The 10,159-nt window shown below is 51.9% G+C and overlaps 2 protein-coding genes and 1 long non-coding RNA gene across 4 annotated transcripts; 1 reads left to right on the forward strand and 2 right to left on the reverse strand.

Moving 5' to 3' along the window:
• Nucleotides 1-696: 696 nt before the first annotated feature.
• Ftl (ferritin light chain) lies at nucleotides 697-2,146 on the reverse strand. The gene is made up of 4 exons (XM_034486666.2): nucleotides 1,837-2,146; nucleotides 1,408-1,554; nucleotides 1,169-1,294; nucleotides 697-1,036 (listed from the first exon to the last, which is right to left on the reverse strand). Exons 1-4 carry the CDS (start codon nucleotides 1,936-1,938, stop codon nucleotides 860-862), a joined length of 552 nt encoding a protein of 183 aa, XP_034342557.1. The 5' UTR covers nucleotides 1,939-2,146; the 3' UTR covers nucleotides 697-859.
• A 1,784-nt stretch (nucleotides 2,147-3,930) lies between these two features.
• Nucleotides 3,931-9,570, reverse strand: Bax (BCL2 associated X, apoptosis regulator). 2 transcript variants are annotated; one of them, XM_034521269.2, is made up of 6 exons: nucleotides 9,423-9,570; nucleotides 8,914-8,965; nucleotides 8,675-8,821; nucleotides 7,746-7,881; nucleotides 5,299-5,425; nucleotides 3,931-4,217 (listed from the first exon to the last, which is right to left on the reverse strand). In XM_034521269.2, the coding sequence occupies exons 1-6, from the start codon at nucleotides 9,454-9,456 to the stop codon at nucleotides 4,051-4,053; spliced, it is 663 nt and encodes a 220-aa protein (XP_034377160.1). In that variant the 5' UTR covers nucleotides 9,457-9,570; the 3' UTR covers nucleotides 3,931-4,050. The 2 variants fall into 2 exon arrangements, with proteins under 2 accessions (XP_034377160.1, XP_034377150.1); XM_034521259.2 differs by having other exon boundaries at nucleotides 3,931-4,193; nucleotides 5,321-5,425; nucleotides 9,423-9,567.
• Nucleotides 7,788-8,821, forward strand: LOC143442321 (uncharacterized). The gene is made up of 2 exons (XR_013110395.1): nucleotides 7,788-7,909; nucleotides 8,585-8,821. It is a non-coding gene; the product is annotated as an uncharacterized LOC143442321 (long non-coding RNA).
• Nucleotides 9,571-10,159: the final 589 nt, after the last annotated feature.

Here is a 10,159-nt window from a genome sequence, read left to right on the forward strand (position 1 = left end):
TTCATAAAACCTCTGGATTGCTTTTTTTTTTTTTTTTGGTTTTTCGAGACAGGGTTTCTCTGTGTAGTCCTAGCTATCCTGGAACTCACTCTGTAGACCAGGCTGGCCTCAAACTCAGAAATCCGCCTGCCTCTGCCTCCCAAGTGCTGGGATTAAAGGCGTGCGCCACCATCGCCCGGCCCCTGGATTGCTTTTAACCCGTCTGAACTGACACAGCAGTATTGTCCAGTGTTCCACTCCCATCTAAGCCTTTTGCAATGCTTTACTTCCCATTTGTGCAATGGCCCCAAGTTACACATCCTCTTTTTGATGGGCCCCAGCATCTAGTTCAGAAGCCAGTAGATACCCAGTGACCCTGGCTGCCAGCCCTTGGTGTATGCCTTGTACTGGCATTTACTAGATAGAACTCAGGCTTCTGCTTGCCCATCTCCTCCTAGCCTTCTGTTTGTATGTTTAGCCCATTTCTGAACTTGGATACTGAAGCGCTTTCACTTCCCTGCACAGTAACATAAACCAAGGACTAGACAAGCTGCTACAGATTTCTAGGACCTGGATCTGCCGTATGAGAAGGCAGTTACCACCATAGAGCCAGAGACCCCTGCAAGTTATTGCATGTGGGTTCCCACAGTAAACAGGATCAGAGCCAACCTCTTCTTGCCCAGGCAACCCTCCCACATACATAGAAAAACTATTAAGTTGCTGTTTCAAAAAGCTTTATTTTCACTTGGTCCAAGACTTGGGAGAGGCTCCAGGGCGGTTACAAAGTTGCCTAGTGGCTTGAGAGGTTCATTCAGGTGGAGGTTCTGAGGTGGGCTGGTACAGAGCAGAGGAGGGAGCCCCTTGAAGGCGCAGAGGCCTCCTAGTCATGCTTGAGAGTGAGGCGCTCAAAGAGATACTCTCCCAGAGATGCCTGGATCGCTCCAGTCTGCGCTGGTTGTTGCCCTGCCAGCCTACGGATGTTGGTCAGGTGGTTGCCCATCTTCTTGATGAGCTTCACCTCCTTATCCAGGAAGTGGCTTTCCAAGAAGTCACAGAGCTGTAAAAGAGGAGAGACATCAGAGACCCAGCTCTCAGAGACGTGTATGAGCTGGAGCTTAAATTACTGGGAGTTGAAAGCTAACACAGACAGCTTAGGTTTTGTCAAAGGGAAGATTAGCAAGGTACTTACATGAGGGTCTGTACGGGCAGATCCCAGGGCATGCAGATCCAAGAGGGCCTGGTTCAGGTTCTTCTCCAGGGCCAAGGCAGCTTCCATGGCCTCCTGGGTTTTACCCCATTCATCTTGAGATGGCTTCTACACAAGAATATAAAGCCTCAGAATTAGCTTACATCCTTCACCCAGCCAACAGTAAAACCGATGGCAAGTTCACCGCATGCTCGGTGGTGCCCAATACCCCCGGCTCTTACCTGCACATCCTGGAAGAGTGCACGGCCCCCACGATCGTTCTGCAACTTGAGGAGACGCTCGGCGCCCTCGCGCTTCTCCTCGGCCAGCTCGCGGAAGAAGTGGCCTACGCCCTCCAAAGCCACGTCATCCCGGTCAAAAAAGAAGCCCTGCGGGAAGAAGTGTTGCAAATACGAATTACCGGACCGCGGTAGCGAACACTTTAAACTTCAACCGCAACACTCAAGAGGCAATACGTGTGTAATTTCGAGGGCAGCTTGGTCTGCCCAGTAGCTCCAGTCAGACAAAACTACAAAGTACACAAGTGCGCAGGGAGGGGGAGAGGCAGGAGGAGCGCAGTCCATACCCTGTATGGAACAAAGACGGCCCGCGCATGCGCAGGAGGGTGGGCGTGAGGGACACCGTTCGGAGCGCAACCCCGAGCTACTTACCAGAGAGAGGTAGGTGTAGGAGGCCCGCAGGTGCAAGTTGACCAGGCGGTTCACGGCAGCTTCCACTTCGGTGGAATAATTCTGACGAATCTGAGAGGTCATGGCTGATCCGGAGTTTGGAGCTAACCGCGAAGAGACGGGGCTGGCTGGTCCTAGGAGCCGAAGGCGGCGAGGAGATGGTCCCGGAGGCTGCGACTGGAGAGACTGAAAGGCGGCTGGAAGCTAACAAAGCGGGAGTCCCCGGGTCTGTTCCGTCCAAACACTGTTGAAGCAAGACACAGATCCACGGGACCTCCAAGGCGCTGCTCCGAGTCTGAGGCGAGGACCGCTTCTTTTATAGTGTGCGGATCCCCGGGGGGCGGGGCGCCCGAGGCCCAATCGGAGGTGGCGTGGGGCGGAGCCGGAAAAATATACTTGACCAATCCCGAGCCGAGGGCAATCTCGCTCCCCACCCACCCAGTCCCATGAGGCGAAATCACGCGCCTAGAGCGCGAGGCCGTTGTGAAATGGAGGCTTGGGGGAAGGGCGGTGGTCCGGATCCACAGGCGGGTTCTGAGGAGTCGCAGGATTCTAGGGTCCAGGTCACTGAGACCCCGGAAGGGGATGACTTCGGGGGTCCCTTGAGGGTGTCTCACAAAAAGCAGTTTTGGAGCCTGAGAATATGATTCGGGGATGTATTGAGTGTGGGGTCTGTAACGCAGAGAACTCTCCATGTACCCAATCGCTCCACCTGACGAAGGGCTAGAACTTCACAGGGAAGACAGAGTTCGAAAGGCCTCCCTGAGGGAATGGAAGGGGTACCCAGAAGTGTGGGGTTTTAGGTTCACGATAGGAACTAAGGTCTTTTGATTTGTTTTTCTGGAACCTTGGAGGTCTTGAATCCCTTTGAGGTGGTCTGCGGGATGGAAAGGGTAGAGAGCCTTGGGTTACCGCATTTGCACATGACCTGTGGAGGCCCAGACAGTACTTTGGAGTTCTGGTCAGCCTGTGTCTGGGTCAGTGGACCTGTTTTTCTAGGAACAGAGATATGCATAGTGGTGCTTTGGAGAAATTCTGGGCTCTCCTGGGGATTGGTTCAGAAGCCTCCTTGCAGCTTGCTCTTTTGGAGAGAAACCAGAGTTAGGGAGAACCATAACTCAGGTCCCAGGAACAGACTTAGTCTTCCACAGAACAGTTGACGTATGCAAGGTCCAAGTGGACTTCTGAGGACAGGACAGGCTCACACCAGGGTCTAACCTCAGGAGCTTCAAAGGAGGGTAAAGGGAGACCTGCCCCATCATGGAAGAAACAGTCAAGATTGGTCAAGGGAGCCCTACAGGGCCAGGAGGACGCAGTGCTGAGCACCTTGGTGGAGGGGTAACAAGGCCAGCACTGCTGAGTCACGCTGAGCTCAGCTTGTTGGTGGTTGTGGGTCGGGCCACAGGCCACACCCAGGCTGATAGCCTGTAGTCCCCTTGCTCTGAGCGGGTTATGGTCTGTCTTTCCCTACTCCCTTCTTTTCCCTGAGTGTGTGGTCAGGCAGTTGTATGACTCTGTAGTGGCTGTCCTACACATATCTTTCTCCTGACTTGATGTCTGCGGTGGCCTGTTGATTTGGGGGCCAGGGTTACTCATTAACCACAGTGCTTCAGAACCTGACCTTTGGCCTCTAACCCGACAGGCCTGGACAAGGTTGTAAAGGTGGAAAAAGACAAAACTCAGAACCCACAGGGGACAAGGACCCACAGAGGTGAGGGGTGCACAAAGGCGGGTGGCAGAGTCTCAGAGACTCGGGGTAGGGTGGGGGTGGAAGGAAAAGACAGTCCCTTAATTTATCTTCCTCTTTACTTCTGGTGCCTCTCTGGTAACCAGCATCTAGGAGTCTGCTCCAGTTCCTGAGGCCTCTTCCCTCCCTCCATTCTGCTCTTTCAGAATCAGCTGGATCTCTGGAATTCCAGGCTCCTGTCCCCCAGGGCTAAGGACAGTGCTGCAGCTGCTGTGTGTACTCTTTATGGAGAGGTATGTTGCAGGTCCCTGTTTGGATGCCTCAGGTGGATGGTGGACCTGGTATCTGTGTTTGTGATGCCAGCTGGGTGGACACGGGACCATACAATCCAAAGTGGACCTGAGGTTTATTGGCGCCTCCCAGGCCACCATTCCCACCCCTCCCAATAATTACAAAAGTAAGAAAAATGCCTTTCCCCTTCCCCATTCATCCCAGGAAAATGTCATAATTTATGAAGAAAAGACACAGTCCAAGGCAGTGGGAGGCCTCAGCCCATCTTCTTCCAGATGGTGAGTGAGGCAGTGAGGACTCCAGCCACAAAGATGGTCACTGTCTGCCATGTGGGGGTCCCGAAGTAGGAGAGGAGGCCATCCTGAGAATAGAGACGTGGGTGTTACTTCAATACCAAAGTACAGGGAGAAGAGATTTCACAGGAAGGTAAGCTACGGAGCTCCCAGGCTTATAACCCAGCACCCAGGAACCCTAGGAAGGAGGGCTGTAAGTCTAATGCCATCCTGGGAAGTTTACTGAGACCTTCACTCCAGAAACAAAACTTAGGGCTAGCAAGATAGCTCATGCAGGAAAAGTGCTTGTGGCCAGGCCTTTATCAATGCAAATTTCATCTCTAGAACCAACAAGATAGAACAGACTGCTGCCAATTATCCTCTGACGTAGACACACACACACACAAATGTAAAAAGTAAGTAAAAAGTACCCCCACTCAACGCATGATCCCAAAATTGGGGAAAAAAAAAAAAAGAAAACCATGATTATAATCTGTAAGTGGTGGCCCACACCTGTAATCCCAGCTCTTGAGAAGATCAGACTGATCACATGTTTGGACTAGCATAGGCTACATAGTAACTTCCAGACCAGCCATGTACACATGACAGGGAGGACAAAGGCTGCAGCTCAGCCTGTAGAGTGCTTGCCTAGAGTGCACAAGGCCTGGGGTCTATCCCAACAGCTCACAGACTGACATGTGGAAGCAGGATCTCAGACGTTCAAGGGTATCTTCAGCTACAGAGTGAGTCTGAGGACAGCCTGAGATATATGAGACCATCTCACTAAATAAATAAATAAGAAATAAGAAAGAAACACAACAAGCTGGGCGTCAAAGGCCAGTGCACTTGAGAGATTCCGGAAAGGAAGGGACCAATCAAGTCAGGCCATAGAAAAGTCAGTGGGTACCAGATGTACCAACCTGTTAGATCTAAGGATACACATCTTAGGTCATTGTCTGCATGCCTGGGGCACCTCTGTGGTGACCTTTACATCTGAAAGAGTGGCTCTCAATCTATAGTTCATGACCCCACAGGAGTCACATATCAAATATTTACATTATGATTCATAAGAGCAGCAAGATTACAGTTATGAAGTAGCAGTTAAATAACTGTATGGCTGGAGGTCATAACATGAGGAACTGTATTAAAGGGACGTAAGCATCAGGAAGGTTGGGAACCACTGATCTCAAGTACAGCTAGGGTTGAGGGGTCTCACCCAGCCACCCTGGTCTTGGATCCAGACAAGCAGCCGCTCACGGAGGAAGTCCAGTGTCCAGCCCATGATGGTTCTGATCAGCTCAGGCACTTTAGTACACAGGGCCTGCAGGGAGTGGGAAGGTTACACTTGGGGACTGAATCCTGCCCCCACTGCCCAGAGGTGACCTCAAGCCTTTGCTTTAATCCTCTGCCTTTACTAAGCAGTCTCTTCCCTGTAGTTTAAGTCTGCTTCATTAATTATAAACTAAGAAGCTTCACTTAGCTGCTCAGGAACCCTGACTCCTCAGCGCCCTCTAGGTAAAAACCAAAAGGCTCAGAGGTAAGGCTCAATAGTAGGGCAATGGCCTAGCCTCTGTGTGCCCCTGGGTTCCACCCCCAGCACCAAAACCAAATACTAAGAGTCCAGAAATATTTGAGCTGACTGACAGGACTAATATCTAGGATTTGGTTCGATCTTTCGATCTATCTATCTATCTATCTATCTATCTATCTATCTATCTAATCTACTTATTTTTGGAAACAAAATTTCTTTATACAGCTCTAGCTGTCCTGGAACTCTGTAGACAGACTATCTATCTATCTATCTATCTACCTACCTACCTACCTATTTTTGGAAACAAGATTTCTTTATATAGCTCTAGCTGTCCTGGAACTCTGTAGACAGACTGACTATCTATCTATCTATCTATCTATCTATCTATCTATCTATCTACCTACCTACCTACCTACCTACCTACCTACTTACTTATTTTTGGAAACAAGATTTCTTTATATAGCTCTAGCTGTCCTGGAACTCTGTAGACCAGGCTGGCTTAGAACTCAGATTCAACTGCCTCTCCCCCAAGCGCTGGAATTAAAGGTATGCCCTACTACTCCTGGTCCAGGCTCCTAGTTCTTTTGGAAGGACAAGGGTATGGAGTTCCAGGACTCTATGGGGACCTAGCTGGATCTGGGTCCCTGGGGACACTCTGGTGATCTGGAAAAGCCCGAAAGCCCTCAGGGCCCCCATGAAGACTCCCTCCCAGTTCTGTTGTTTTGAGCTGGAGTGTCCCAGAACTGCCCACATCACTGGCCACCAGGGCAGGCGATCCACCTCTACATATCTATCAGTCTCTAATGCAGACTGACTCTGCCTTAACAAGCCTTAATCCAGAAATTCTCACTACTCAAAGCTAGGGTCCTAAGTCACTTTCTAGAGTGGTTTTCTAGACCAGGTTAAGACCAGCTCCTGGCCTGCATTGTGTAGGAACCACTATCTTTTTGCCTCCACTACTGAAGACCCATCAGCTCAGGCATGAAACTACATCAAGAAGGTGGGGGATGGCAAGAAGGACAATCAAGAGTGTCCCAAATGTGACAGTAGCACTAAAAATAACAAGTAAAATATGCCACAGTAGCCCTGCAGCATCTCCCTGCTCCTGCCTAACACACCCCACCACAGCCTGGTCTCGAACTTGCTCCCTGTCTAAAGATGATCTCCTTAAGTGCTAGACCTGCAAACATGTCCTGATCACACCTAGTTTATGTGGGACTGAACCCAGGGTTAATATACATACTAGCCAATCAATCACTCTGATCAACTGAGCTACAGTCCTGGCCCCTCTTTGGTATTTGTGTGTATGGTGATGAGAGAGAACCTAAGGCTTCATACATGCTATGCTCAGGCCCCAAAACTCAGCTCCACTACCACAACTACTGTCATGCCCATTTCTGTTTGTAAAACAAAACAAAACCCCCTAGGTCTTAGGTAGCCCAGGATAGCCTGAAACTTAACTGCAGTTAACCTTCAACTCTTGGTACTCCTACCTCGGTCCCATGAGTCCTGGAATTACAGGCATGTGCCACGAGACCAGTTTTAAGCCCACCTGCACTAAGAAGTCGTTCAAGACTACTCTGATCCATCTCAATACCGTATACCTATCCACCAACCAGAGCTCCAAGAAGGAAGGGCTAGCCTACTCTGTTTGGAGCACAGGTCAGGTGCTGGAGATAGCCCATCACACATTAGAGCCAATGCATCTGTCAAGTGAATCAATGAAGATACTGGCATTTAATACCCAGCCGTCTCTCTCCATTCCCCGGCCCTCTCCCCACCCCAGGTCCTCACAGATCTGAGGGGTGCCCTCACAGATCTGAGGGGTGCCCTCACAGATCTGAGGGGTGCCCTCACAGATCTGAGGGGTGCCCTCACAGATCTGAGGGGTGCCCTCACAGATCTGAGGGGTGCCCTCACAGATCTGAGGGGTGCCCTCACAGATCTGAGGGGTGCCCTCACAGATCTGAGGGGTGCCCTCACAGATCTGAGGGGTGCCCTCACAGATCTGAGGGGTGCCCTCACAGTCTGAGGGGTGCCCTCACAGATCTGAGGGGTGCCCTCACAGTCTGAGGGGTGCCCTCCGGGTCTACAACCCTGGGGTGCCGACCTTGAGCACCAGTTTGCTAGCAAAGTAGAAGAGGGCAACCACCCGGCCCCAGTTGAAGTTGCCATCTGCAAACATGTCGGCTGCCACGCGGAAGAAGACCTCTCGGGGGGAGTCCGTATCCACGTCAGCAATCATCCTACAGGAAAAAGACGGACGTATGCTGGGTAAGATGTCAGACCCAGTATGGGAGTTCCCACATTTTCCCCAGACTAAAGATAAGGAAACGAGGAAAGGCCCAAGCTGAAACGAAGGCTATCGGACTGAGGGGGAGACAAGATGTACACCTAAAAAAGCAAAGAAGATAAATGGTGCCTTGAATTGGAAACTCAGGGCCCTGGGGAGTATGTGGACTAGGGTCTTGACTCCAAGTGGAGGGCTGGGCCATGGCTCAGCAATGGAACACCTGCCTTGAGGGGCTCGAGGCATGACTTCGTGGTCAAGCACCTGACTATATTTGGGGTGCCAGAGGCATGGCTCCGTGGTAGAGTGCCTGCAAGCACCAGGGCGGGGCTGGATACTTGGCTTTATGGTACAGTATTTGCACAGCATCCACTAGTGAGAGGCTCGCCTAGCAGTCACCAGTGAGGGGCTGTGAGTACAGCTTGGTAGGGAGAGCATTAACTACCTAGAACCCACCAGTGGCAAGCTGGAGAGCTGGAGGTATGGCTCAATTGTAGAGCACCTGCCAAGCCTCCACAATCGAGAAGAAAAAGCATGGCTCAGAAGAAAACACTTGCCTAACACTCGCCAAGCAAGGGGTTGTGACCCCACAACGGCTCAAGGGTAAAAGGGTAAAAGGCTGGCCTACCATGTAAACCGGCCCTGGATTCTATCCACAGACTATCTGAGTTGAGTGGAGGAGACCTAGTGTCTGAGTTCTTGAAGTGACAGGAAACCCCATGATGGACCCCAGGTCTCAGGAACCACACCTCTGCAGCTCCATATTGCTATCCAGTTCATCTCCAATTCGCCTGAGACACTCGCTCAACTTCTTGGTGGATGCATCCTGGGGCGGCTGCTCCAAGGTCAGCTCAGGTGTCTCCCCAGCCATCCTCCCTGCTCGATCCTGGATGAAACTACATGTGAATGGAAAAGGGGAGAGGAGCATAAAGTGAGAACCAAGTGTGTTCCCAAAGCCCATCCCACCACAATAGGGTCTCACACTCACCCCTGTAGCAAAAAGGCCCCTGTCTTCATGATCTGTTCAGAGCTGGTGGGCCCTGGTGGAGAGAGAAAGAAAGGGGTGCCTGGACTCCTGGGTCGCAGGGAGAGTCAGAGGGCTGAGTAGGCTCATAACCCTGAGGGGAGACAGAGCTAGGGACCCTAGTAGTGACAAGTAGCAAGGGATGCCCGGCTACTGTTTCTGATGGACAGGGGGCGGGACCCGGCCTGCAACCCAGCTCCTCGACAAACCCAGACAGCGGAATGCCAAAAGCAAACAGACCCCCAGCTGGGGGGTGGCGCTGGCCTTCAGACCCATCCCAGGCCACCAGCAGGAAGTGGCGCCAGCGACAAGCCCGGGCCTGCCCGGGGGCGCGCACGCGGATGTCCGCTCTCAGGGTGCGGATGCGCCAGTCGGAATGGATCCCCACGCCCCAGCCTGCTCCCGCCCGACCCCAGAGCCCGAGGGGTCCTGGGGTCCTTGGACTAGGCCTAGTCCTCCGCCTCCCGCCTCACCGCCGCCTCCGAGCTGCTCCCCGGACCCGTCCATCACTGCCGCTGCCTCTCGCCGGGTGCGCCCCGGCGGCTGCGGCGCGCCCCAGTCACGTGACTGCTCGCGGACGTGCGGCCCTCACGTGGGTGCCCCGCAACATGGCCTCCGCCCCGCAGGACTAGTCACGTGATCACCCGCTCTGTCGGGGCCTCCATCACTAAATGCGCGCATGCGCGGATCTACCAGTACCTGGACTGGTTCCCAGAGTTGTTTCTTTCATTATTTCTCTTCCCGTATATTCATGGTAGAGAGCACTAAGGAGGGTAAAGCAGAATTATTGCAAGTTCAAAGCCTGCCTAGGATATATTTGTCATCCCAGCATTGGGAGGCTGAGGTAGGACTATTTCGAGATTGCCTCAATCTGGAAAAACAAACAAACAAACAAACAAACAAAAAACACTTGACCAGAGTGATGGCCCATACCTCTGTTAGAGTGAAGCAAAAAGATTACTAAAGAGTTTCGTTGAGGCAAGCCTGGATTGCATAGTTTGAGTCCAAGCTGCACTATTAAGTAAGAATCTATCTCAAACCACAAAACCAGGCTGTGCGTGGTGGCTATAACATCTTTAATTCCAGCCTTGGAAGCTACAAATAAGCAGAAATTGAGATCAGTCCAGTCTCTATTAGCATTCCTTCTAGGCTCTGCCCCACAGTTACCTGGCAACAATCAGGTATGCCTGACCTACTATAAAAGGGGCTG

Source organism: Arvicanthis niloticus, chromosome 1, assembly GCF_011762505.2.
Source record: "Arvicanthis niloticus isolate mArvNil1 chromosome 1, mArvNil1.pat.X, whole genome shotgun sequence".
Lineage (NCBI taxonomy): Eukaryota > Metazoa > Chordata > Mammalia > Rodentia > Muridae > Arvicanthis > Arvicanthis niloticus.

Excerpts from the sequence above, each read along its gene's own strand:
- Ftl (XM_034486666.2), bottom strand. The coding sequence starts at position 1,938 with ATGACCTCTCAGATTCGTCAGAATTATTCCACCGAAGTGGAAGCTGCC. Across the intron at positions 1,555-1,836 it reads CCTACACCTACCTCTCTCTG|GGCTTCTTTTTTGACCGGGA; the intron begins GTAAGTAGCTCG and ends TTCTTCCCGCAG. Across the intron at positions 1,037-1,168 it reads CTGCCCGTACAGACCCTCAT|CTCTGTGACTTCTTGGAAAG; the intron begins GTAAGTACCTTG and ends CCTCTTTTACAG.
- Bax (XM_034521269.2), bottom strand. The coding sequence starts at position 9,456 with ATGGACGGGTCCGGGGAGCAGCTCGGAGGCGGCG. Across the intron at positions 8,966-9,422 it reads GGAGCAGCTCGGAGGCGGCG|GGCCCACCAGCTCTGAACAG; the intron begins GTGAGGCGGGAG and ends TCTCTCCACCAG. Across the intron at positions 8,822-8,913 it reads GGGGCCTTTTTGCTACAGGG|TTTCATCCAGGATCGAGCAG; the intron begins GTGAGTGTGAGA and ends ATTCACATGTAG.